Source organism: Antrostomus carolinensis, unplaced genomic scaffold (assembly GCF_000700745.2).
Source record: "Antrostomus carolinensis isolate BGI_N321 unplaced genomic scaffold, ASM70074v2 scaffold14064, whole genome shotgun sequence".
In the NCBI taxonomy this organism is placed as follows: Eukaryota; Metazoa; Chordata; class Aves; order Caprimulgiformes; family Caprimulgidae; genus Antrostomus; species Antrostomus carolinensis.
This window is the reverse complement of record NW_010311489.1, coordinates 49,181-77,114: the sequence shown is the minus strand read 5'-3', so window position 1 is coordinate 77,114 and position 27,934 is coordinate 49,181. Positions and strand designations below refer to the sequence as shown.

The 27,934-nt window shown below is 47.6% G+C and overlaps 1 protein-coding gene across 1 annotated transcript in view; it reads right to left on the bottom strand.

The window, feature by feature from the left end:
- Positions 1 to 11,184: 11,184 nt before the first annotated feature.
- Positions 11,185 to 27,934, bottom strand: part of SLC35F3 (solute carrier family 35 member F3) — a gene marked incomplete at its 5' end in the record, with an annotated part of 49,884 nt that continues 33,134 nt past the window's right edge. The window contains 5 exons of the mRNA XM_010166756.2: positions 11,185 to 11,439; positions 12,368 to 12,457; positions 14,024 to 14,216; positions 16,604 to 16,729; positions 22,700 to 22,919. Coding sequence (XP_010165058.2) covers positions 11,195 to 11,439; positions 12,368 to 12,457; positions 14,024 to 14,216; positions 16,604 to 16,729; positions 22,700 to 22,919 — 874 coding nt within the window. The remainder of the gene's footprint in view (positions 11,440 to 12,367; positions 12,458 to 14,023; positions 14,217 to 16,603; positions 16,730 to 22,699; positions 22,920 to 27,934) is intronic.

The following is a 27,934-nucleotide window of genomic DNA, read 5'->3' as shown; positions in this document are numbered from 1 at the left end:
GCCCGACCCGGTGGCCAGGGAGCTGGTAGCCTTCCACACACCAGCTGCCTGGAACTGCGGAGCGGTTTTGCCGCGAGTGTTTCCTCAGCCGTGCGCTGCGGGTCGGGGAAGGGTGACGTTCTGGCAGCTGGGCAGCGCCTGACTGCGAGGTGCTGAGCCCCTGGCAGCTCCCAGGCCGGCGGCTCTACCAGGAGCTTGTCCATAGCGGGTGTTCTTTCTGGTGCGTGAGGCTGCTCGGGAGATGGGTTGGGGAGTGGGGTCGCTGCCGACCTACCTTGAGGTGGGTTTGTTCCTCAGCATGTGATAACGATTCTGGCTGGTGGCGGTGGGCATGCTTTCCTGGTTCTGCTTGCAGGTGGCTCACGTGTCTCGATACAAGGAAAGGTATTCGAAGAGAAGACCAAGGATTTGCACTTCAGCAGAGCCCCCTGTAAGCCAGCCAGATCTGGAAGGGATTTTGTGTGTCAAAACACCTACCCGACCCCTTGAAAGGGATACTTTTTGGGAGCAAAGGGAATGTGACTGCTGCTGTACACCCTACAGTATTGTGGTGGTTTCACTGGGCTAGCCCTTGGCTAGCAGCCACCACAGCCACTCGCTCACTCACCACCCCAGAGGATACAGAAGGGAATTGGGCAGGTAAGAGTAAGGAGACTCGTAGGTTGAGATAAGAACAGTTTAATAATTGAAATAAAATAAAACTTAAACTACTAATAATATTTAAATAATAACAATAATTATAAGAATAATAGTAATAAAATATGCAAATGAGTGATACACAGTGCAATTGCTCACCTCCCACCGACCAAGCCTGGCCCAGTCTTGGGTAATGATCCCGGAGGAGTGACAATCCCAAAACTGAAACCACAATCCCAGAAGAGTGAGAGCCCGAGCAAAAGCCAGAGAGAGCAAGAGAGAGAGAGACCCTCACTAATATACTGAACATGATGTTACATGATATGGAATATCCCACTGGCATATCCAAATGCCAATTTATCGTATGAATTTAATTATTCTTCACCCTGCCTAGGTCTTGCACTTGTAGACTAACAAAACACAAAGTCCTTCAACTTCCAGTGACAAAAATGAACACACTGGTATGTTATCAATGTTCTTCTCATAACAAATCCCAGTCTGAAACCAAAACACAGAGCTATTCTAGCTACTAAAAAGAAACCTCGCTCTGTCTCACCGAAAAACCAGGACAAGTATTAGCAGAGTCCATGTTCTTGTCCCTGCCAATTTGCTTAACCACTTTCTGTTTGCTAGACTATGATAGGTAAGAGATAGAAATGCAGTAATTGAATTTCTAGTAGAACAGGGGTTTTAAGGTGAGTGGAAGTCACTACAAAGGTAGAATTTCAATTATGTTTTTCTGTTGAAAATAATTAATTTAGAAGTAAACTTATATTACCGTTTATGACCCTTTTTGCGCTCAAGCTTTTGCGAAGCAAGGTTTTACAATCATGAATATTGAAAAGAAAATTAACATTAAATCTCAAGACTGAAACGTGATAATAGGAAATGTCAGTTGTGTTTTTAGATTTCAAAATTTATAATGCGTACAATGTTGTTTAGTTACTGCATTCATGAAACAGAGGAGATAATGTGATTATATATAATTAATCACAAAGCCCAAATAGCACATCTGGGGTATTTGTGATAAATAGTTTATTCTTTAGTGACCTGTAGCCCAAGAAATACTCACTGGAGACAGTTGTAAATAACTCTGTGTAATGGATAGCATGGAAATTTAGTGATCTGGTTTTAAGAAGTGCGTGAACAGAAAAAACATCAGGTTTATCTAATACATTTTTAATGGTGGTATTTCTGTTTGGTTAAGCTGCTATCACAAGGAAGTGGATTGTTTTGTTGTTAGTTAGCCAATTCTAAGTATCTATCTTTAGTCTTTTACTTTTGGGAAATGTGCCCAGTAAGTAATAAATGGCATATTTATGATAGGCAGGCAGAGACAAATGTTCTAGAAAGATGGGAGGCTGAAAACATTCCAGATTTGTTAAGTGCACTGGTTGCCACATTTTGAATTACTTTTCCATTTAGTGGTTAGTGAGATAGATGTTAAAGAAATAGATGCCTGTCTCCCACTGAAACTCTTGCCAGCGATGTGTTAAAGTGAATCGTGTGCAGTTTATACCGTGGTTCAGCTCTCAGACTCTTTTGTGCCTGTTCTTGCTAATTGAGGTACAGCATTCTGTGTGCTTTGCCTTCCAGTTAACGTCTCACAGATCTCTCCTCACCTACAGCCTTACTAACCCTATCTTTAATTGAAATTTGCCCAGCAGATTCTGCTTTGGCAACCATAATGATTTCTCCTTTCACTTTGGAAGCAATTAGCATGGTTACCGGTGTCCCTAGGGCTAATAATGCAAGCACTCCTTGATGTACTATAGCTGTGTTCAGCTTTGTGCTTATACCAGGAGCTCAATTAATTTGTTTTTCTTGCATTGAAAGATTATGATACGTGATCCTTATCCATAATAGATTTCCAGGGAACTGAATTTTAAAATGAGTTCTTTAAGCAATATAGCTCTGCGTCCAACTATTTATTTTGCTGGAAATAATAACAAAATCTCTCCTGAGGTAGCCTGGGACATTCTCTTCCATTGTTGAGCACCAAGCAGTTGTTTAATAAAAATTCAAAAAATATGTAGTGCGAGAGAACCATATATTAATATTTTCTCTTTCTGGCTTCTCAGGTATCTATCATAGGATGTAGCTCTGATTCCTTTGATCTTACAGCGTTCCTTGCTATGCCTGGTGAAAAAAAATAATTAAAGAAAACAAAACAAAAAAAAAAAGCAAAACAATCACCAGGATTAATTGTACCTGGTTTTATTTTAAAAAGGATTAAATTAAGTAAAGAAAAACCACAAAGTGCAAACAGTAATCACCTCTTTCTGCTCCTCTTTGAAATGCTTTAACAGAGATTACTTAAATGGTTGAAAGCATCTCTTTGAGTGGATCTCCTGAAATCCTGCGTGACCAAATTTCAGATTCTACTATCATCCTTTTCCTGGCTAAAGACCCTCATGGGTTATTCTTGGCAGTTGTGTCAGCTTTGAAGGTGCCATCTGCAGAGGCAAGTGTTGAGGCACCTCTTGTTCTTGAGGAGGGGAAGCGTTTATATATTGTTATTGTTTAAGGTCTTCCGTACGTTGCTTTCTGAGGTTATTTTTGTGGTTTATTAGGGTTCAGTGAGATTTAAGTTCTCTTTCAAATAGGTCCTTCTTGAACAGAAGAGGTAATTTTTATCTTTAAAACAGCTTTTCAAAAATCTTTTAAATGAAGAAACAGGTTTCAGAGAAGACTGATTTTTTTGAACAATAATTTTCTGAGCCTTGTAAGAGAATTGCTTAAGAACTGGCGGACAGTTAATGAATTTCTTAGTTAATAATTAATAAGTTCGTTATTTAGTAGCCACTGTTAATAATTATGTATTTTTATAAAGAAAACTTCTTTCTCTTTACATAACCTTGCATTTAATACCAGACATTTGCCAAAAAAAACCTGAAAGAGGCATATTAGATTCTATAAGTTCAAGAAATGTGTACTGTACTTTATATGGCTTTATGCAAAGCATTCCTCTTTTTTATTTCATAAAGACTTCATGTTGTCTTTTATTTTAACGAATTTCCGTTTAATAATAATAACATGCTTAAATTTCTTTGGATAAGTTAGCAAAAAATTAAGATTTTGAATGAACAAAGAAGTAGGAGTGTATGAGGAGAAAGAAAACTGTAGCTTTTGTTTGGTGGCCTTAGCAAATCAATTTTCTGAATCTCTAAGAAAATGTGCATTATCACGTTATTTTTCAACTAAATGTGTGTTGGGGCTCTTACCTTGATTTCCTCATAATGCTCTCTTGGATGGGTGTGATGATGAGGATTCCACCTCAGTACTCCATCAGTGGAGTTCTCTTTAAAACACAGTCTGAAAATCACTGGGCTACCTAGAGGAGTGGCAATTATGATGAATAAAAAAACCCAACAAATTGAAGTTTAGGATTCTTTAAAGGTGATTACGTAATTTACATTAATTATAGGCACTTGTTTTTAATGTCAGTATTCCATTTTTGTTCAGTTGTTAGGAAGGAAGGAAACAGAAAAAGGAGTATATTGGGAAAAGCAGGCGATGGTAAGCTGGGCAGACTGACTAATTCTTACTCTTCTGTTGGCTCCTGATTAGAAGTTCTCCAAGCACACCAAGGATGAGACTTTGCAGCAACGTTGGTGCTCAGCTTTTTGCAAGAAAGCTTGCAAAAAAGAAAGCTAAATGGGAAACTGGGAATCTGCCCATTCTACAAGCTGAATCCAAATTTCAAAGCTATGTAAATGGAAGAAGAAAACTCATCTTTTGAGTTTCGTTTGGATGCCTTTAAATTTCTGTGGCATGTACATACTAAAAGCAAAGAAGTAGTTCCTACTTCTCTCTGAGACTGAAACACATCCTAAAATTCTTTATAAAAAAATCCAGCTGCATACTTGCATTCAGGTATCGGATTTAATAATCCGTCAGCTGCACCAGTTACCTTATATTCAATATAAACATTGTCTGTGAAGCATAGGTGGACTGTACCAGATGGGACTGCTTACTCATGCACAAAGGCAACGTCGTTCTCAAACACGGTGAATATTTGTTGCCAAGATCAATATCAATTTTCTTAGCAGCCAAGCTAGCAAGTGACATACCTTTACCAAATCCAGTCACACAATGAGAGAGAGATGGTTTTGTTTACAAGAAAGCATTTAAAATGTGTAATTGGCAAAAAATCGCAAGGAGAGTATTACAGAACTTACTCTGTTTGCTTACTAGACTGCTGCAGTCATTAAAGACTTGGCAGCTTCAGAAACCAGAGGGACAGTGAGACCTATCTCTGGGAGACAGCACAGCTAAGTTCACTGGCCCATTATGTATGCTAGTGGGCAGCAGGGCAGAAAATCCAAGCTGAAGTTCACATCTTTTAAGTCCTTACAAATCCTGCTGCTTGGACCTCACTGGAATCTAGCTTTTAGGATTCTTTTAAGAATCTTTTGAGTATCAGAAGCTGGAGTTAGATGTAAATAATCTGCAGAGGTTAGCCAAGGCAGCCCTCCCCTAAGGAAAAGCAAAGGAGAAGTCTCAGTCTCTCAGTCATCTTGTATTTTCTTGCTAAAAGGATTTTGAAGGAGGGATGACTTTCCACAGACCCATCTTGGCCCTTTTTTACTGATTCAGGAGAATGAAGACTAAAACTCAGAGAGGATCTCTCACTGTCATCCCACCAGACAGTGAAATAGCTGGTGGCATTCGGGATTAAGAGATGCAAGGTAATGGACATTGTGAAAAAGTCTAGAATACATGGTGAGGGGTTCTAAATTTACTGTTGTCACTCATTAAAGAGATTCTTGGTCTAGGGTGGATAACTCTGTTAAAGCACATCTACTTTAGCTGTCTTAATTTGGATGAAAGATGCTCTGCAGGTGGATTGCTGTTGTTCCCAGTCAATGCACTGATGGCTCTCTTGAGGTGTTAGGTGGGCTGAATCTAGAACTGAAGGCAGACCTGGAGATGTAGAGCTGGGAAACTCTTTTGAGTCTTCTGAATAAATCATCTAGTTCAGCAGTAGGTTTAAAGAAATGTCTCTAGATCATTGCAGAGAAATTGCATATAACAGGTTCTTAAACACACTACTACTGTGAGTTTCACAACCTCCCTTGTTTAAGCCTTTTCCAAAATTGTGATTCCCCTTTTAAGTTCCACTTTTCATTACTGAGAATTGTTAGTTGCATCCTAGTATATCTGTGATGTGCATGGGGAAATGCCAGTCACCACCTTCTTTAGAATGATCTTGTGCATATATAAAGATCCCTCTAACAGAGTTTCAGTTAGAAGAGATAAATATGAGGCTTATTATTTTCAAACATATTAATTTGAGCTACTGGTCCTGTCCTTAGGAATGTGATTTCATCTGAAAAGAAGATTTTTAGGCTGCAGGTGGGCATTTGACTTCCTTTTTGCTTTCACAAGAAGATCTTTCAGCTCCTTTTTTTTTCTTATTTCCCTTTTTCAATGTTCAGGACTTTTAGATAAGGTGCAGGTTATTATGGAAATGCCCTAGAATATGCCAGCTAAAGAAGAAAATCTAATTGCCTCTCTTTTAATCATGATGAGCTAATTAAACTCATCCATCAAAATCCATTACTGCTGGCAGCTTCTGCAAAGACAGCTTGCATGGGGACTGGACTGTGAAAGAAGCTTCTCGGCTTCGGCATTTGCCAAGGAGTAGCTCAGGTTTGGAGGCCTTGCGGGACTCCATCTTGTCTGCAGCATAAATCAGGGACATGAAGCCAAACTCTCCGTAGTTTATGACTTTACAGCATGTGCACAAACCCCATTTCCTCAAACTGGAGTTGTAGCAAGGGGCAGGTGGGCATCTTCCCCTGGAATATGTTTCCCAAAAGGCATTTCTGTCCTGGTCCCATCAGCAGCTCTTCTGTGCTCCTGCTTCACACCAGCTGCTTTCCTTCTGGTTCCTGTTCTTTCCCCATTCCTTGAAGAAACCCCCCAGCCCCAGCCTGCTTTCTGAGTCCACGTAGCCCAGGCAGGTGGCTGGTGCAGTTCCTAGGACTTGGGACATCCTTTTCTGTGAAGAGGAGAGGTATTCCACGTGTGTTTCTGTTGTGCAAACAAACTTGTGAGTTTATTTGGAATATGATCCAGAGCTGTGCAAGTCAATTCAGAGTTCTGTATTCACTGAACAGAGAAACCTTCACTTTCCAGTGGGTTTGCAGGCCTGCAGGCACAGTAGCAGAAAAGTTTTTGGCCAGAAATGGTGTCCACCTCGTGATGTTACCTTCCCTATAGGTTGAAGATACTGTCTGTATTAACCCTGACCGACTCAATATGGCACTAGCCTTGTTACAGAGCACTCTGGAGAGCTGGGGATGAGTGACTTGTCCCCAAGCTTACAGGAGCTATGAATTCAGCTCCAGAACTTTGTGATCTACAGATCCTGCTAGTCCGCCCTGAACCCCCAAAACAGTTAAGCTACGTGTTGGTTTCAGTGTCTTCTGTTCATCTGTTGAATACTGTGGTTGGATTTCTGCCTTCCGTGGCTGTTTTCTGAAGGTTTCTGTTACGAATACAACCATCCTAGACAGAAGAACTGGAAAACCTTTTAAAATAAGCCCAGCTCTGACTCATGTGCTGATGAGAGGCTCATGCAGTCACTGTGGAGAGCTGCAATAGAAATTACAATAAAGGTAGCAGCAGGAGACAACGACAGACAACAGGCCAAGGAGAAAGATGTGCAAGGGAGAGGGAGAACTGCTGTTTGTTCCTCGGATTCCTCCCTGCTGTATTGTGCGGCAGCGAAAGTCGGCAGCTGCAGTGGGGCCTGGTGATGCTATTACTTCCTAGAGGTTTTTTGGTTTTTTTTACATGCTGTTTTAACAAGCCCACTGGTTCATTTCTAGTTTCACCCTTTGCTGGAGGAGCCAAGACACCTTGTGAGGGCTAATTTGGGGCAGAAAGTCAAGGATCCAGGTCAACCAGAGCACACAGTGGTGGCTGGTGGTGCTCAGTGAAGGCAGAAGCCACGCAGTGATGGTGCAGGAGACCGGCTTAAAAGACACAGGGCAGCAAGGCCTGATGCTGCAGGGACCTGCAGGTCTGCCTCAGGAGGAGGTTTGAGGTGGCTGCGGGTGGGCTAAAGGTGCTGGCTCCAGGCTGATGTTGCTCTGTTCAGCAGAGCAGGTACAGGCTGCAGAGCTGTGGGGGTCCGTGCAGGGCAGCAGTGGGTCTGGCTCCCCGGGTGCTGCAGGCAGGCCTTGCACGCGGTGCTTTGGCCTCTGAGGGCGAGCAGGGAGCCTCAGCCCCCACCTCCAAGGCACTGAATTTGTCCTGGGAGTCCTTTAACCAGCCAAGACCAGGAGGGTTCCATCTTGCCCTCATCTGGAGGGTGGCCCAGTTACATCTAACACCTTCTCAGAAGGGTTTGCTCTCTGCCTTGTCCTGGTGGGAGCCAATGACTCCAGTTCCTTTCATTCCTCACCTTCATTCCTGGGAAGCTCTGGCACTAATAGACGGATGCAAGTACCCATATGGACATACTGCTTTCTTGACATTCTCCTAGTTCCATCCTGGGTTTCACTGGAAGGTTTTACTAAGCAGCTGCTTGCCATCAAGTCAGGTGTTTATCCTTAGGGCAAGGTGTTGCCTGGAGAAATAGAGGTCGCTTTATCTGATTAATTTGTCGATGTGTAGTTTAGAATTGCTTAACATGGGTAAATCTAATTTGCTCAGCTCTTACTTAGGAGAGAGATTGTAATAAAGTGCTGTTTGAAATCCCAGCCCTCGCGTGTGTTTAACAGGTTCTCGGGAAGGATGGGCCAACAGAAGCAATGACAGTCGCATCTGGTAAATCACAGAGTTTTACTGATGCTGCTGTTCTTTCTGGTACATAAATTCCCCCATGATCCGTACTGAATGTTAAAAAATCTGCTGCCATTTTAGTAATAAACACACGTTATTTCCAGTTTTCAAAGTGGCATTTAGAGCCTTTTGGATACCTACCAGACTGTGTCAAACACACAGTAAAACAGATTGCAGAGATGACAGAAGGTGCCACTGGTTGGGACTATGGAAAATGGAAGGACTATTTGTACGTTCTCCTCTGGCCTTGCCTCAGACAGGGGTCATGGGGAAGGGTGTGGGGTACTTCACGGAAAACAAAATGATGCATGGGGTTGTTGTGACCGAAGTGCAGGACCCGGCACTTGGCCTTGTTAAACCTCATGCAGTTTGCCTTGGCCCATTGATCCAGCCTGTCCAGATCACTTTGCAGAGCCTTCCTACCCTCAAGCAAATCAACTCTACTGCCCAGCCTGGTGTCATCTGCAAACTTACTGAGGGTGCACTCAGTCCCCTCATCCAGATCATTGATAAAGATGTTAAACAGGAATGACCTCAGTACTGAGCCCTGGGGAACACCACTTGTGACTGGCCTCCAGCTGGATTCAGCTCCATTCACCACAACTCTCTGGGCTTGGCCATCCAGCGAGTTCTTTACCCAGCAAAGAGTGCATCTGTGTAAGTCTTGAGCCTCCAGCTTCTCTAGGAGAACGCTGTGGGAGACAGTGGCAAAGGCCTTGCTCAGGTCCAGGTAGACAACATCCACAGCCTTACCCTCATCCATGAGGCAGGTCACCTGATCATAGAAGATCAAATTGGTCAAGCAGGACCTGCCTGAAGCTGTGCTGGCTCAGCCTGGTTCCCTGGTTGTCCTGCATATGCCACGGGAGTACACTCAAGATGAACTGCTCCATGATCTTCCTCGTTACCGAGGTCAGGCTGATGGGTCTGTTGTTCCCTGGATCCTCCTTCTAGCCCTTCCTGTAGATGGGCGTCACATTGGCAATTATTGATATACAAACTCATGCCCCATCCATAGCCCCTAAATACCTATTAGCATATGCATTTATGGCTGCTTTCTGATGGTTTCAAAGGAAAGTCAGTTTTTCCTTTGGTCTTCTTCTGCTGGACATGTGTTTCCTGACTGATACCTAAGATCAGCCCCCCAAACAGATTTGTCCAGTAGGTCCAAAGCTCCTTCTGTCCAGGAGAGACTGGCAAGCAGTGCATCAGTTGCAGCCTCGATTGCTTTGATGATCCTGTCTCTCCCTTTGGCCGAATACCACCCACAGTAAAACTGGAATAAAGGTGCAGTCAAGAGAAGGAAACAGATAGCATTGACAGAGACTGAATTTAAAATCTTTTATTATTTAGCTTTGCCAAACAGATAATGGAATCTGAAGTTGCTTTGCTAAAATGTTTTGAAGTGGATGCCACCCCTGCCTGAGACAAAGAGGGCCTCAGTGGCAGCAGGGACCCTTAGGCTATGGCAGCAGTTCAAAAGAACACTTTTAATTTTGTATGCAACAATGTAAACTTCAAAAATAGTAAACTATAACCTTTCCCCCCCCCCCTTTTTACATAGCATGTGATCTATCACAGATAGAAATTTAATGGCGAACCAAAATCGCGTAAGTAAACATCCTGGTGCTTACAAGTTTCATAAAAAGTGTTACATTTGATGTAAATATCTTACATTTTTAACTCTTAACACTCACAATTATGGAGTAAAAGCAACTGGCGATTCACCCCCTTAGTCCGTGCTCTCAGACTGTACGTCAGCAACCATGCTCTTGTCAGCCCCTTTGATCATTGTCGGCCGGATTGTCCCACACGTGACCAAGACTTCTCCTTCCTCACACTGGTGTTAACCAAGCACAGCTCCACACAGGGGTAAAACCTGTGCAAGTGAGGACAGAACCAGGTCTCCTGCATGCAAACTTGCAGTCCCCTGGGCCCCGCGTTCCCACAGCAGCCACAGCATGTATGGGGGACACGTCCTGATGTCGGTGGGAATTTGGGGTTCCCCGAGGCTGCAAGCCTGAGCCTTGCAATTGCAAGTGCCTCATGGTGGGACCTGGTTCTGTGTGGATAAAGACAAGAGTTCTGTAGAAGGCACTGGATTTCTCTTGCATGATTTTAAACGTGGACTACAGTCATGTGCAGAATAAGGAGATTTGGGCTCTAAACTGCTTTCTCTCTAGTGCTTTAGTGCAAGCATTTTTAGCGCTTGATTTTTCTCCTGATTGCAGCGCAACGTGCGCTCATCTACATAGAGTGGTTTCCAAACCTCATTCCTTCCGCTTTTCCCCTCATCTTCCCATCCCCAAAAAGATTCCCTTTTGGTTCCTTGAAAACTTTCAGAGTACAGCTCTGGTCAAAAATAAATGTGTGATGTAGCATAGCATTTGTTTCTTTTAAATCACAGTGTGCAATGCATCATTCGGTACCTAATGATCAAAATGTCTGCCCTGCTTTTCATTAAAATCATTCTTTAAAATAACCTATGCAAATATATTTTGACTATATATTACATTCATTTAAAAAGAGAAGAGAGGTTCTTGGTTTGCAGGTTTTTTTTCAGTGTACTACTTAAGTGAAAGGTCTGATGTGAAAAAAGTACAAGCAAACTGGACATGCCAAGACTCGATGCCTTAGATGGTGGTCATATCAAAACTGTACAGGTATGTACACCATGTTGGACAGGTGTGCTTCTTCCCAAGAAAAGACCTTTGCATCATCATATATAAGGTTAACCACAAAGTTTTGGTAAAAAGAGCATTTAATGAGCAAAGGATGACATGGAGGGGCGAGTTCTCCGGCTTTTGTTAGGCAGTCCTGAAGCAATGTCTCCATTCCCTTCGGGGATTTCTTCCTTCTTCCGAACTTTGAGACGCGTGAGGAGCTTTATTACCCAGACGTCCCATTCCTCTGGCAAGAGCAACAGGAGGAAGCCCAGGCCAATAATAACGATGGCGATTACTCGGACACTGTTGAAGACAATTTCACTCGTGTAGTGATCAACAACTGTGTGGGACATTGAACGGGTGTTATTATGTGGGACAAAGCACTAGGGCAGTAACCCCTTCCCTCCCCCTTGTCTTCCCGGCTCTGAAGGCAGGCTGGGGCAGGAGAACATGGCCATGGAGGAGACGGTGGCAGGGAGACTCCCCTTCCTGCTGGTTTAGGACACAGCAGGGTACGGTTCCCTTCAGAGCAGGCAGAGCTGGCCTGTGGGGTCAGGGTGCAAAAGGGGACATTGCCTGGAGCTGCACTTGTTGTCTGCAGCAGCACCTTGTCCCTTGCTCGTGGACAGCACAGGAACTCCAGCTGAGGCCCCGGTACACAGAGAAAGGGCCATTTCCCTTCCCTGGCATCTGCCCCGCTGAATAAGACACCCTGCGCACCCTGAGCCGTGCACACACTCTGGTGGGGATCGCACCGTTCCACGTTTCAGAAAACTGTCAGAGAAATGTACAGGCCGTGCCCAAAATGGAATTGTCCAGTGCTCTCGATAAACACCTGCAATGTTATTTACCAAGGCAAGCAGAATTACTAGTATATATTTGCTTTAAAATGTAAGCAATTTTATTTGTTTCAATTTAGTGTTAAGCTTGCCTTAAAGAAATCATTAAGAATTTATTTTTATTTCATCCATGTGTTTTCATCCCAGCCCAGAGATGGATGACTTCAAATCTACTTTGTTTTTCAGTATGCAGGCTTCTTCGGACAGTAACTTAAAAAGCAGTTCTAGAAATTATGAATATTCATATAATATTGTACAATACATATTTAACACATAAAGTATACATTTTTAATCAGTGTCATAGCCATAAGTCTTTGAGAGAAGATGCAAAACATGCTTAGTAAAGCTATTTGATTTTATCTCTGTTGTGTGTTTGAAAGGCCACAGATTTAATGTATTCATTAAGATGCAAAAGGCAGAAATTCTTACCTGCGTTCACTGGGACACTCAGTACAATTCCAAGAGAAATCAAGGTGGGGTATGTAACTGCAATCCCAAAATTTAGTAGAATATTGAATGCTGAAGAAGGAAAGCAAAACACCTTTCATGACAGTGAAAACAAGCAGAGGGAATGCCACTTGAAACATTTATGCTTTATTACTCCCTCTGTGTGGTGTTCAAACAGAAGGCATTCTAACTTCTGTTGTCATTCCTGGAAGATACCTGTGCACAAGTGTCTGTCTGTCTTCTGCATGTCTGTCTGCCTGAGACATTGCTGTTTCTGGGCAAGTCTATATCCTACAGGAGGATCAAGTGGGTACAGCCTGTCTCTCAGTGAAACCTGCAGTGCTTCCCACTCTCTGTACCATGCACTTTGCCCTGCTGAAAGACTGAACGCTTTTCATCTGGGAGATCTCAGCCAAATAGTTACTTCTGGTTGGATTCCTTTTTTGTAGAAAAGCTGCCTCCAGCTGCAGGTGGAAGATGCTGTAAATCTAACCCTCTTCCAGACAGGAACTTGCTAAATATAATTCCATACAATGAAATTATAATATTATTATAATATCATTACAACTGAATGATTATGATATCAGTCCATTGTAATACCATACACTGCTCGTGGAGTGTCTCATGACAAATTAGTAATTGCTTTGGACCAAATTCACCCTTGTTTTATGGTGATTAGCTTTAGCAAAGTCAGGAGAGCCTTGCCCATACTGAACCTGTCAGCAGCTGGGGCTCTGGCTGTCTTCTACTAGTACCTCTACATTGCACATCCTAGCAATCACTTGCCGAGTTCTGCTCTCTTCCTTGCAGAAACCTTCCACTGAGTCCACTGGTAGGTAAACTGGAGGTACTGCTAGAGTCAAGTGCTGTAGCTGTTCAGGGCAAAAGGAGCTGGGACTCAAGACTGGGGTTGAGAAGGGCTATTTCCAGTAGAAATGAAAGAAACATTTTAGGAGATGTGATGCCATCATCCAGTTTAGGGACCAACTGTGGCAGCACAGTCAACACATCCAGTTTAACAAGGAAGAGCATCACATTTCTGATGATGAGGAATTGTTAAAGCTTAGAATTGACATCTGGCCCAAGCTGGGTTCCCTTGGTAGCACTGTAGAGGCAGCAGAAGAGAGGAGTGTGCCACCTACCAAATCCCCATCAGTGCTATGCAATGCTGCATTTTCAAAAGTTTCCTGCTCTTTAGGAGTAGCAATTAGCTATTACCAAAGTCAGCAGAGACGCTGAAGGCTGACTCTGACTGTCCTGGCCTAACCTGCTTGCTGGGGGGATGCTGCTGGGCCCAAGGTAACACCCTGCCGACAGGGCTGCTTCCCATCACAGCCCAGGTAAGTGTCACTTGTCTCTGTGAGGCAGAGTGTGCAAATAGGAGTTGGGACAAGATTTACATGTTAGTTCCACAGCACCTTCTAATGATGGCTGCAATATTTTGACTTAGCATTAACAGTGGGGTCTACATTGCCACCAAAGGATGGGCCCTCTGCATGATCTCTCAAGCTAATAATTAGGTTGAGAAGAAGGGTAAACAGCTCCAGTATGTCAGAAGCCTACATTCCTTTCCCCAGCAGCCACTTTCTGGCACCCTTCTCCACCCCAAGCAGTGTGAGAGCCCCCCCATCTACTCACTCAATAAGAGAATCGAAAATCCGCAGAGGTTTCCCCAAGGAACGATGTCAAAAGAGCTCCAGTACTCCACTTTGGTAAAATAAAGGATGACAGGAATACAGGTAACGAAGAGGACATTGAAGACAGCTAACACGGACAGGAATAAGGCAGCTTCTCCAAATTTAGCACTGCCCAAAAGAAGTTTGAATAAAACCTACAAGAGGAAAATACATGGGTTTAACTCTCTGGCACTGCTCCTCTGGAGGGCTGGTGTCCTGGTTCCAGTGGTTCCTGGCATCCAGTGCTTGGGGCCAAGGGGTTGGGTGTTGAGCAGTGTCAGTCAGCACCTCTGCAGTGGTGCTGCCCAGACACTTGAGGTGGCTGCTGATGAAGCTGCAGAGGGCAGCTCATGTGCCCCAGCCTGCTGCCTCCTGGCACCCGCCAGAGCACAGGCAGGGGCAGCTGCCAAATGAGCCCATGCGGGAAGGGGACTCGGCACCTTTGGCTGTGTGTCTCCTGAAAGGGAAGGTTGCTCACCCTAGTCTAGGCCCTTTGTCTGTTTTCTGTGTGCTTCCTTCAGGAAAATTGGTCATTAAAACCAGAAGACTTGGTGGGTGAAGCAGGGCCGGGGGGTGAGAGGAGCCCCTGTGGACTGGGCTGGGCTGGGGTCTGCATCAGTTTTGTACTGCAGAACTGTGGAGTCAGTTTTGTACTGCAGAACTGTGGGGGATCTAGTGGATCCTGTGGGCTCTGGGTACAATTTTCCCCTGCCAAGAGCTGCAGATGAGGAGGACCGATGGACTCTGACTTACTGGTTTGTGCTGGGATGGCAGGCCTCCTTGCTAGCATCAGCTCTCTTCCCTTTGCCTAACCAGAGGCACCCGCTGCTGGCTGGCGCAGCTGTGTTGCCACTCTTCATAATCGAGCAAAATGTCGGGAAAGCCACTTGCTCCTCATTTGCCACCCGAGGACGGCGTGTTGCCCCTGGCAGGACAGGCAGCCAGCACAGGCGAACTGAAGTGTTGGTGTCTGGGGGAGGAGGGCAGGTGGAGCCGGCTCTGCTGCCCGTGGTGCAGCTCATCTGCCTGCAGATCTGCCTGCCCCTTCGGCATGCACAACTCATGGAAACTGAGCCAGGCTGCCCACTTGCTCCTCATTTGCCACCCGAGGACGGCGTGTTGCCCCTGGCAGGACAGGCAGCCAGCACAGGCGAACTGAAGTGTTGGTGTCTGGGGGAGGAGGGCAGGTGGAGCCGGCTCTGCTGCCCGTGGTGCAGCTCATCTGCCTGCAGATCTGCCTGCCCCTTCGGCATGCACAACTCATGGAAACTGAGCCAGGCTGCAGAAAGCAAGAGCAGAGCAGCAGCAGCAGTGGCAAAGTGGCATTCGTGGCAGAACAGGCGGCACAGCTCCATCAGTCCTCACATGTGGGACACGCTGCAGGCTAAGACCCTGCCAGCACTGCCGCCAGCACCTCCAGTGCATGGGCTCTGGTGGAGCAGCCCTGAGACCCTCTGTTCCCCGAAGAAGTGAAGGTGCCATGGGAGAGGGGGCAGAGCCAGGGTCTAGCCTTGAATAACCCTTCCTGCCTGCAGATGACTCCAGAGCCTTGGCATTTCCTTGGGTCTGGAGGGCCACGTCTCTGGTCTTGCAAGGAAATGCTCTTTTAGAGGAAAGAGCTGCATGAAACTTCATGGCATCCCTTATGTAAGACATAGGCTGATCTGAAAATGTGAGCAGAAAGCATTGCAGCATTGCAGTGCTGAGGGACACAGACAGATGCTTCTCAGTTTGGTGAGTCTCCCTGGATTGCTTTTGTTAAGGCTGCAGGACTTGTCTGGCCAATTTGTGTTGGAGGACTGGTACAGTGCAATTCATCAGGCCAGATGGTGATGTCTGCACCTCATCCCAGTCTCCACATCCAAGCCAGGGTGGGTGAACTGTATCCTACAAGTGCTTATCCCTCTCTGTGGACTGTGACTCTGCATGCCATGAGCAGCACAGAGATAAATAAATGCACATACGTGTCTCAGGCTGAGTGAAATGGCTCTCTCCTCAGCAGAGAAGGCTGCATGTCATCTTACACATATTGCAGGGTGCCCAGCTGGCCAGCATGAGACCTTTGATTCATAAGCATGTGCTTTGGATTTTAAGTATATGCTTATTGCTGTGATAAGCCATACTTGAAGCCCAACATAGGGTACATATGCCACTGAAGGAGGATTGGTAAGGGCAGGTAACACAGTGACTTGAAAAAGAAGCCAAATCTCTGCAGGGCACTTCCAGAGTGAGTGATTAAATCCAGCACCTATGGAAAAGCAGCCTCATTTTTCAAGAAGGTGAGGGATCTAAGTCTTCCTGTGGGCACTGGAGAAGATTCTTCCCAGCAAACAGGAGTTTTTATCCTAAGTGAGGGCAGACATCAAAGCAATTGAATACCTGAAGGCAGTGTTGCAGAGTCAGTGTGTTTATGACAGAGCCCCTCGAAGAAGGGTACATGGCACTGAACTGCATGAGGGTTTGCAAGTAAGACAGGAAAGGTTATAAGTGAGTGATGAGGTGACTGGCATCTTTCTGGGGGTGAAGACCCAAGTGTGCTTACCTTGTAGAGAGCAGACATTGAGGCAGAGCCCACCACCAGGGCTATCCCAATAACGGAGTGGCTGTGAAACCCATCAGCGTACGTCATCATAACTATCCCTGCAATAGCAAATATAGCAGCCACGATCTGGTTGGAGACAAAGAAAGAAAGCAAGTGTTACTGGACAATCCCCAACATGGAAAAACACCAGAGCAGCTTTAAATGAGAGGGCAGTACTTCTGCATCATCTGCTCCCCTCCTTGTAGCAAGCCCAGGCCGGTACCCACGGAGCCGATGCTGGCTCCCCCCGTGGCTTCCCTGGCTGCAGAGAAGCTGCAGGCAGAGCTGCGAAGGAGCGGTGTGTGGCAGGCCAGACCGCAGGGCCCTGCGTCTCAAACTGAGCTGAAGGAGGGATTCCATCTCTGTCACTGAGCCTCCCCATCAGCAAGTCCCTGCAGCCTGTGTGTGACAATAACACACAAGTAATAATCCCTGGTGCGTGCAGGAAAGGCTCTGAGTCCTGAGGAGGTTTTGGAGGAAAAAGGTTTTTGAAATAAACAGGGAAATAAAACTTATGCGACTACTTTCCAGATCAGACGTGTCATTTCAGAGAGTAAAGGGAGGCTCAGTCAGCCAGCCAGGCCCACAGCAGTACCTGAGGGGGTTGTCCAAAGGAAGGCAGCACTCATGAAGGAAAGGGCCAGGCTGCCCCTGATTCAGCAGGGTCAGCAAGAGACCACTGGCTTCTCTGAAACTGTCCTGCCAGATGCCTCAAGCCTCCCCAGGTGGTAATTCTGGAGTGAAAAGAGCTTTCTGTGTGCTTCGTGCTTCCTGGCGCTGCAGTGGTATGAGGGACACCCTCCTTAGACCACATCCCCTCTGGCTGCACAGTCATCGTGATGCTTCTAAGATGACTGGGATAAATTAATTTATTTTGACCCATAGCTGGGTCAGTGCCAGCCAACTGTTCCCTCTCCTGAGGTCAGATGGGAGTTTTAAGCCCCATCCACAGGTTACAGAACCTAGCAGAAAAATGCCCCATTTTTGCAAACAGAAGGGGATCAATTTCTCCAAAGGTCTTGCTGTAGAATGGCAGTGTGGCATAAGGGTACACAAATGTCCATATCAGCCGAAGCTGATGCTTCCTGGAAAACACAGCTCCTAATAGTATCTACACAAGAAGGGGCCTGAGTCTAGAAATTGCTGTACCATTGTTCAAGATGCTGTACGAGCACAGCTTCAGCAGGCTATGGAGGGGCAGGGTTTCTCTCAGCTGCTCAGCTCCTTGCATGGCCCAGCTGAGGGGCAGCAGGTCCTGAAGATGCTGATTTATTACATGATCAGAGTGGAGTACAGTGCAAGCTGCAAAGGCTGGATATGCATGCTGCAAATTTGGGGAGATTAAGACATGGCATCTTGGCTTGCAGCCCTGTCAGCATCAGTTCTTTCCATGCACAGCTGTGGGGCATCATTTCTAAAGCAAAACTCCATGGTGGTGTAACTGGGTCCTATGGTCCTGGACAGGCTTCTTTTTAAGGCAAGGAGAGAAAAAAACCCTGATGCATCAGGCTGTTTCAGACAGGCAGGACTGAAGGAGCTCAGCAGCCCTTAGCAGTTCTCTCATGTCAGCATGCTGGTGTTTGTCAAATAAAAATTCAGACACTCTGTGGTTTCAGAGGCACAAGAAAAAAGGTCACTGAATGAGACTAGCATGGGGCCAGTGCAGAACAAAGAAAAAGAGATCTGTCTTCACCAAAAATATAATTCAGCCAAGGAAAGCTTCGCTGTTGCACACTGTGGATGTGAAAAGTTAAGAAGGATAAACTCATGGAAGAAAAAAATCCATCAAGGACTATTAACTATAGGAACATCGTTTCCATCTCAGGAAGTCCTTGAGCCTCAAATTGCTGGGAGCTGGAAAGCCTCATGAGGAAATATCATTATAGGCTTTTCCTGTTTAGACGATTTTTCTAGGTGGCCACTACTAGCAGCTGCAGGAACCAGGCTCCTGGGGCAGATGCACCTTTGTTCTGACTCAGTATGGCTCTTTGTAGAGCAGCAAGATACATGGCTTGGGCTTATCTGAAAGATAAGGGCAACTCCAGCCCTTCACATCCCCTGTGCTACAGACCAGGTGAGAAAGAGCGATAGATGCAGCAGTTCCTGTAGCATCTCCTCCAGGCATGGCTGTCTCCCATCCTAGATGCGTGGGGCTTGTCCAGCCTTTACTGGAGAGTTGGGGGAGCCACACACCAGGCTGCGGCAACCATCTGGTACCTCTGTGCATTTTGGGGAAGGGACCCTGCCTGAGCACTGGTGGCAGCAGCTGCTCTGCTGCAGTGGAAACTTGGAGGGCACATTGCTGAAATGCAGAATAAAAAGCATCCAGTTTTGCTTTCAGTGCCAGGGGTGGGCTGACTTCAGAGCACCTCTCTGGAGGCTGGGTCTCTGCCTGGTTGGAAAGGAAGACAACGATTTGGGATTCGCTAGTATATTCATTTCCAAGGCTCACTGGCAGATGTGCTTGTCTATATGTTATATATGCAGGAGGTACTTGCAAGTGATGGTTCTCTTGAATCCTGAACTGTTTTATTCACTGTAGCACAGAGGGAAACACCGAAGTCCAAGATGAAAGCAAATAAATGCAGTCTGCAAACAGCTTTGCTGGGGCAGAAGTCCTTGCCTCTTCTACCAAGCATGACACAAATGTCAGGTGAGTCTTGGCCTTGCTGGTTGACATGTCAGGCATGTCACAAACGCTTTCTCTGGAAGCCTTTTAGCCTGTCTGTCAAGCATGTCATTAGCGGCAGTGACAGGCTCTTCCCCCGCCACGGCTGCCAGCCTGCGGTTACCTGCAAATGCCTCAGCACTGCAGGGCTTGCAGAGGCAACGCTTCGAGCACTCACAGCTTCATCACATGAGTGTCTTCTCTGAAAGCAGTATGACAGCTCGCAGCCCAGTTGGACCATTGCTCTGGGCACAGTGAAGGGAAAGGGGGAGAAGTGCAACTTCACTACATGAGATGTAGCACTTACAAGTGCCTGAGTGGCCAGGATGGGATTTTGTAGCTTGCTCTTACATTTAAATTATGATTTAAGTGCTGTAGAGCTACTAGTTGCACTTCTGAAGGCCAAGTAGGATACTTACACATGCTTATACCTCATTGAGATGCTGCCTTTCTCACCCAGCCTCTCCTGCAGGAGGTGTGAACAGGGACACCCAAATGTGTGGTTGGAGCTTCTCTGTGGCACTGTCCATCCTGCTGTGCTGCCAGGGGGATGGAGTGGGAGCATGGGAGGGCTCTCACTTGCCACAGGACAAGGCTCCGTACCCCCTGCAGCCTCATCTGCCAAATACCCTCTCAAAAGGTGCTTCTAAAAGGGTGAGCAGCTCTGACACAGCATGGCCCTGAGGGACCACAAGCTTTAGGGCTGGGCTATGTGCTGGCTTGCAGTCCATAGGTCACTCCTGGAGAAGCCCTAGCAGCTGTCCCCTCCTCCTGCTTGCCAGTCCCAGGAAGAAGGCTTTGTTTTGGGGTTCATCCTGAGGCTATCCCCCAGCTATCCCCCAGCAGACCAGGCAACACCACCCTCCATGTCTGCCATTTTTCACATGGGCTCTACAGAAAAGGGAGATAAGGGGGAAGAAAATGCATCTTGCCAGGAGACTCCACACTTCATCCCTCTGCAGACAGAAGTGTCCCCAGCACTGCCATGGTGGCAAACAAAGCTGGGCAGCAGGACTGCTGTGCTGCCCCATGTCCTGTCAGTCTCTAGGGACAAGCATCTCCTCACTGACATCTTGTGACCAGTCAGGATGCCACATCTGCCCAAGAGCAAATCACAGAATCACAGAATTGCAGAATCTTAGGGATTGGAAGGGACCTCGAAAGATCGTCTAGTCCAATCCCCCTGCCAGAGCAGGAACACCTAGATGAGATAACGCAGTTCCTCCTGCAAGCCCCTTCCCCCTGTGCCCAGGCCCAGGCTGGCCCATCACCAGGGTGAGAGATGGCCATGTTGCTCCTTGGGCACGGAGGTGGCTTCCGAGGAAGCAACCCCTGCCACCCCTTCCCAGTGACGGGTGCCGTGGTGAGGGGCTGGGATGCATGGAAGGAGCATCACACAGCCTCCATCACCCTGGCCCCTGCTCTCTGCTGCATTGCTGCTGGGTTTGGAGCGACTCAGCCTTTCCCAAGGCAGTGCTGGTAAGAAACAAAGGACAGCTGGACATGGCTGAGACCACCACTGGGGTCTGCTTCCCTGCTCCCTCCACTGCTTCTGCCCCTTTGGGAAGGGGGTGATCCAGAGCCGGATTTGACCCCAGCACGTCACCTGCCCTGGCACGAGACCTGGCCTGGTTGGGAAGCTACTGGAGAGCCCCTGACCACCCCAGCTCTTCATGCATGGACATGCACCTGAGTGAGCACGAGAAGCATCTCTGCTCCAGCGTGCATGTGTCAGTGTGGGTATCCCTGCACCCCCAGGTCAGCTTCTTTCCCCTCAGACCACAGCCCTGTCCAGTGATGAGAGATGGCACGTGCATACCAAGAAGCAAGCTGCACATGCAGGAGGCCAGTGGTCAGCCCTCTGCACACCTCCTCTCCTGGTGTCCCACCAGAACTACAGCTGACAGTGCCACAAGATGGCTGAAAACCACAAAAATATGCCTTTTTTAAAAAAAATAAAACAAAACCAAACTTTATCAAAATGGCCAGCACATCCAGCTATGATAGTGACACTTCCCTGCCTCCAAGGATCATTTCAGGATACTCTTGCTTCTCTACTCAAAACCCCCAGTTAATTTGTTTTCAGGGTACAGCTACCTGGGCAGGTGTGTGGGCAAGCACAGACACCAGCTGGCCAGGCAGGGCTTTTGGCAGGTACATTCTGCAACGATTCCCGGAGCAGCCTCTTGGCTGCCACCGTGCCAAGGCTGGCCAAATTCTCCTGCCAGAGAGGGATACTTCCAAAAAGTTAACTCTCGGTTGCTCCATGCAGCGAGAGCTAACAACCTCTCCTGAGCACTGAAAGCGTTGCCTGGGTGTGAGAGTTGAGAGCTCCTCAAACTCAGAAAATAACTATTATTACCATTATTGGTGTTAATAAGTGCCTGCTGGTGCAGCGAAGCAGGAGGGACCCACTCGTGCCTTTTCCTTGGCAGTTACTCCCGACCCTGGCAGGACCCCCTTGTCCCCAGGGTGGTGGGTTACCCACCCCTGGGCTCTGTTGCCAGAGGATGCTGCATGCTCAGGGCCACCAAAATGGCAGCAGGGTCAGCAGGGAGCTGCGGGGGTTTCCGATAATGCTCCCCAACACACGACTCTGCTGCTGCTGTGGAGCTGGCATTCACATGGGCTGTAGGACTACAGCTGTAAGCAAACATTTGGGATGCCACCAGAAGAGCAGCCCTGGGGGAGCAGACCTGTAGCCCTGCTGTTGGCCACGCTGGCCGGCCCCATGCCTGTAGCTGCTGGCCAGATGGAAGTCCCCATGCACTAGCATTGCATCCATCCTCCACCAGTGATACATGCACATGCTTCAGCTGTGGGTGGGCAAGGGTAGCCCAGCTCTCCTCCTCTCTGCAGCTGCTGCTGACTGACACAGGCACAAAGGATAGCTGTGCCACCCTGCAAGCCTGCTGTTGTATGTAAGAAAGGTGAGGGCCCCATTAAATTCACAGGTTGGGATGAGAAAAGTATTGCGTATAGCTGGGGCTTGCAGGAATGTGCAGTTAGAAACAACTAGGTCTGGTGCCACAGCCTGGGAATTGTCACTTGGAAGGGACAAGCAAAGGCTGATGCACATCCATGGCAACATGGAGATAGCAGCTATCCTTCATGCCATGCTCTGGAACTTTAGTTACTCCTTTTCACAAAAAAACCCCCAAAACAAACAACAAAACGTGCAAAGGCAGCAGGCTGGGGGAGACCGGGGGCTCTGGGAGCTGGCGGGCACCTGGGCAGCCTGCAGGGAAGGATGCATCTCCGCAAGGATTTCTGCACCCGCTCGGCTGTCTGCATGGGGTGCTGCTTGACTCGGCTGGTGGGAGGGAAGGGGAAAAGGAAAGGCAGAAGGAAGAGGGGAAGAAGGGAGACAGAGATAAGGAATCACTTACCCTCACTCCCATGAACCTGTCCCTCAGAACGATCCATGAAAGCAAGAACACAAAAGCTTTGTTGCAGCAGAACAACACGGAGACATCCGTAGTGTTTATTTTCTTTATTGCATGTAAGTAAAGGTAGTTTGTGAGTGTCCAAAGAACACCAAAGGGTGCTGCCTTGGTAAAAAACACCTTCAAAGTCAAGCCATTGTCTCCAAAAAATCGGCAGCACTCCCTAAAACGAGAGAAAGGCAGCATTATTACACAAAGCAGTCATAGCCTAAAACAAAAATTCAAGTTTGTTTTCTTTCTTGCTCCTCTTCTTCTCCTCTGGTGAAAGAGGGGCACACACCTTAAAGAGGAGAAGAAAAACAAGTTTCAGCATCTGTTGCAACAGTCGTATGAACACACAGGGGCTGCAAACACAAGAGAGACAGCAATGAAAGAGTGAGGAGAGAGGTGAAGCCAGGAGGTGAAATTTCAGCCTTGCCATGAACACCTTTAGAGAAGACACCTTGAGCCAGCTTGGGGTCATCCTCTTCCTTTCACCCCTGTGGGCAGCGGGATGCTGAGGAGCCAGGGCTGGCAGCACAGCCCCTCACTCCCTGTTCCTGCTGCAGCCATGGGACCCAAGTGCCCATCTGTGATCTGCTGTGCTGGGCTTGGAAGGAACCTCATGGGAGCTTGGTTTGGGGTTTTTCCACCCAAGGGATGGGACCTGGTTCAAGCCTCCCAGCAGGAGCAGGAGGAGGTGGCTGGCAGCTGCCCACTCCTGCTGCAGTCAGGACATGCACCGGGACATAACATGGTGGCACCTGGGGAACATGCTGGGTCAGTGATAGCAGCAGCATGGAGTCAGGAGCTGAAGTGTACAGCAGAGCTGGGGATGCTGTGGATCCCCATGCGGGAGGCAGCCCGAGCAGGCACGGCCCTGGTACAGGAAGAGGAAACACCAGCAGTTTATTTGTGTCCCGGAGGTGCTGGAGGGGAAAAGGGGACAGGAGGAGGGTGCAGCCTGGCCCTGCAGTGGGTGGGCGCCCAGATGGGGCCGCAGGGGTCACCCCTGTGGAGGCACTGCGAGGGGAAGCCTCCGTGCAACCACTAAGCAAGTAGCTAAGGGATCTATAAATCTTTCAAGCAACTGAGGGATCTATAAGTCTTTTAATTTCTCAGGGTTTACTCTTTCAGCTTCTGCCGGGCAGCAGAGCTGGGAGCTGCTGGCCACGCTGCCTGCACAGAAAGTCAGTAACGCAAAGAAGGAACGCAGTGGTCTGCGGGCGGCGGGGGCAGCCTGCTGAAGCGTGCCGGTGGCAGTCATCAGCGCTGCCGTGGCCTGTGCCGGCCTTGCTTGCTTTCAAACCTGCAAACCCCTCAGGCCCTGAAGCGCTTTGACAGAATTTGAGAAAACTTATATTTTCCTCTGAGAATGAATGCCAAATAGGTTTTCACTGCTGCCTTCAATTTCAAGCTGTTTGTTTCCTGAGACTGGGCAGGTAAGGCTCATTATTTGGAGTCTGATGAAAGCGTGACTTTGATCCACTTTCTCAGAAGACGGGGCCTGTATCAGGTGATTATCTAAAGAAACCCATCCATGCTCTGAGCCTCTTCAGATTTCCCCCATCACTAACTCTCTGTCTGTCTACACCTGCTCTGTTGCAGCAGGTACAAGGCTGCAGGGCAGAGGAAATGCATTTTTTGTGTTTGTTGGGTTTTGTTGCCTGCCAGTCTCTTGTACCAAGTCATGGCTGAGCAGAACTCGCCCATCTCTTGTGCAGAACTTGCCCATCTCTGGATGTGATGACCCTGGACTTTGGGTGTTGTACATGGACACTTTCATCTGAGCTGCTGGTTCTGCATTGTGTCACTCAGTGTCACAGCCAGTGAACCCATCAGTGTCCCTTGTCCTCTATGAAATTACCTGCTGGCAGCAACCTATTCCCTGCCAAACCTGTTAACTGCCTCCCTGTAGCAGTAGAAGATCTGCCCCTCTGCACCAGCACTTGCAGCCTGACTTCCCACCTGCCACCACCATGCAAGGCCATTCGGGGACATGCACAGCTCTGACAGACGCTGCCTGCGCTCAGCATGTGGCCTGCATCCAATCTCTTCTTCCACAGACATGATATCCACTTCAAGTCTGGCCTCCAGCCCTGTGAACCACTGTCTGTACCAGCCACGTGCCACATGGACACAGGCAGTGCAGAGGGATGCAGAGAGACTTTGAAAAACCCAGTCCCGAACTTTGCTAGAGGCTTAAACCTGTTTCCCAAGACACTGGGGAGGGTTTGACTGCCAGGGTGTCACAGGCAGCAGGTCTAATGCTCTGAAGACAAAACTCACAGCTATAGTTTAAATTAAATGACATTAAGTAAGCTTAGCATGAGAGGGACAGGAAGGCCGTGGTCAAATGGAAGGACTAAAATGGAATTTATGTTGGGATTCATTCTGAGGGAAAAAAGTTCCTCCTGACAAAAATATGTTCCCACATATAGAATTGGGTATCACTATTTCATATACAGTAGAAACGTGTTTTTACTGTGCTGTGGGCCCGATTCTTGTTTAGTAGATACCACTGGATACATACGGTAGCACAGCCTCGCACTTGCCCCCCCAACACTGAAGCACCCAGTGTAGTGCCGTGATGCCGCAAAGGACAGCCTTGCCCTAGCATGGATCAGGACTCTGAGCTCTATTTTCCCCTTTGAGTGTCCTCTCACTGGCCCATACAATAAAGCAGATGTGTTAGATGGCTTTCTTGGACTTGGCATCTTCAGTGAAGTCTGAGGAGCATTAGGGGAAATGTGGTATGTGTCGTGCACCAGGATGACTATATACACCTTACAATAAACCCTTCTCAATTAATTATCTCCCCAGGTTTGCTACTGCTTATAGGGAAAACTGATTTTTCCTTGCTACCGTAACACAGCCTGTGAAATCGTAGCAGGAAGCATTTGATGAAGAGAGTTGTCAGTGAGTAACAGTAGATAAATAGTTATGGTAAGCAAGACAGGACTGTGACATAACCTACGCCGTAATCCCACAACAGTTGGGGGACCAAATCACTCCTGAAAAACCAACCTTCAACTTTAAATATTTTGACAGAACATTTTGGACACAGTTGCTTCTGCTGTCCAGTAATTTCAGTTTTGCCCACAAGGGTACATTGTACCCAATGAGTATCCTGATGTTTTATGGATCCTCTTTGGCAAAACCAGAGCTTGTGTCCCGCGGCAATCCAGGCATGCTTGACTGTGCCAGGAGAGTCTGCCTATGAATATTTTAACAATCATCTGCTAATGAAAATGTTACTTTTTAAGAAAGACAAGAAACACTCTAGCTGGAGGGCAACCTGTAAGCATTCAGCATCCTTTGGAGCCCAGCTCAGCACTGTGGACCCTTGTGTGAGGCCTGATCCTGAATCTCCCAAAGCCACACAACAGACGCAACAGACCTCAACCTTCCTTGAGGTTTTACAGGACAGACTCTTGCCCAGGGCAGGACATGGAGGGAGTCCTCTGCTCGCACCAGAGCAAGCTGGCTGCCTCCAGGCTGGTGGGGAGACGGCGTTGGGCATCTCCTCCCATAGCATGCAGTGGTGGTGGAAGAGCTGCTAGGGAAGCACTCTGCTCTGTCAGCGAGACTACTAGCTTCCTCCAGCTTTGGCTGCCGGGGCCAGCAGACAAGCTATCTTATTTCCAGGATAAAATACACTTTCGGCCTCAGTTTATCCAGGCTTTGGTAAGCTGGTCCTGCTGCACAGCTAGCCCTAGCTCATCTAGGGTGAAGAGGGAGGGTTACCAGGTGCCTGGAGGCTGCAGATTCATCTCTTTGTTGGGTCACACCTTGAACACTGTGTCCAGTTTTGGGCCCCTCATTACAAGAAGGACATTGAGGCACTAGAGTGTGTCCAGAGAAGGGCAACAAAGCTGGTGAAGGGCCTGGAGAACAAGTCTTATGAGGAGCAGCTGAGGGAACTAGGGTTGTGTAGTCTAGAGAGGAGGCTGAGGGGAGACCTCATCACTGTCTACAACTACCTGAAAGGAGGGTGTAGTGAGGCGGGTGTGTGCCTGTTCTCCCAGGTAACTAGTGATAGAACAAGAGGCAGTGGCCTTAAGTTGCACCAGGGGAGGTACAGATTGGATGTCAGGAAATACTTCTTCACTGAAAGGGTCATCAGGCACTGGAATGGGCTGCCTAGGGAGGTGGTTGAGTCACCATCCCTGGAGGTGTTTAAAAGATGGCTAGATGGGGTGCTCAGAGATGTGGTTTAGTAGTGGAAAGGTACGGTTGGACTCGATGATCTCAAAGGTCTTTTCCAACCAGGCGATTCTATGATTCTGTGATGTCTGGAACTAAATCCCTGCTGTTTGCTAATGTGGGCAGAGGTGCCAGAGGTGTGCTCTTCAAAGAAAGCAAGCAGAGATCCTGTAAACAGGTACTCCCCTGTGCTCCTGGTGCTCACCCTTGCCCTGTGTGCTGGGCAGCCCGATGCTGCTGGCAGGCAGCAGGCAGCCCAGCTGTGCCTGAGGGGACCAGTGTTTTTCAGCAGTTCGTGGTGTTTGCAAGTGGCTGGTACGGGCATCCAGCATTTGCTAGATGCAGCATCACTACAAATGCCTACAACTGCTGATGGTGAGCCCTGTGCCCATGCACAATGATGCTGGAGTGGGTTTTCCAGCAAGCGGAGCTGAGCAGGGCTGTCACGTTGTGTGCACAACCAGCCCATCCATCACAGTCCTCCATGAGCTCCCTCTCCCTGCTCACACAGAGCATGCACTGCTGCCCATCATCCCTTAGACTCACTACAAAGCTTTCAAAGATCTCCTGGGCCATACACCCATTGAGTGAGAGACCTTGGCCTATCTTAAATAAAGGCACAATTAACAGCAAGCAACTTTATTTACTTAGGCCATGCATATTTCCCATGTACCTCCAAGACATCCAGCTGCAGGAGGCCCTGAAGATGCTTTGGTAGTTCCTTGTGAGATGAATGTGTGTGCATGTGGCTCTAATAACCTGGCAGAGTGCAGAGTCCCAGGGACACAGAGTGGCAGAGGGGAGCTTCTGTCCACTGACCTTTAGGCACGTGCAAGCAACTTCTTATGTTTCAGTCAGGACGCCAGGCTTCATTCAGAGTCACCAGAGATGCACGTCCCTGAGCTGCCTTTGCTGCCCACCTCAGAAGGCACTGAGCCCAGAAGAAGCTACTATTTCTCTCCTTTAGTTCTAAAAGGGACCCCAGGGCAAGGA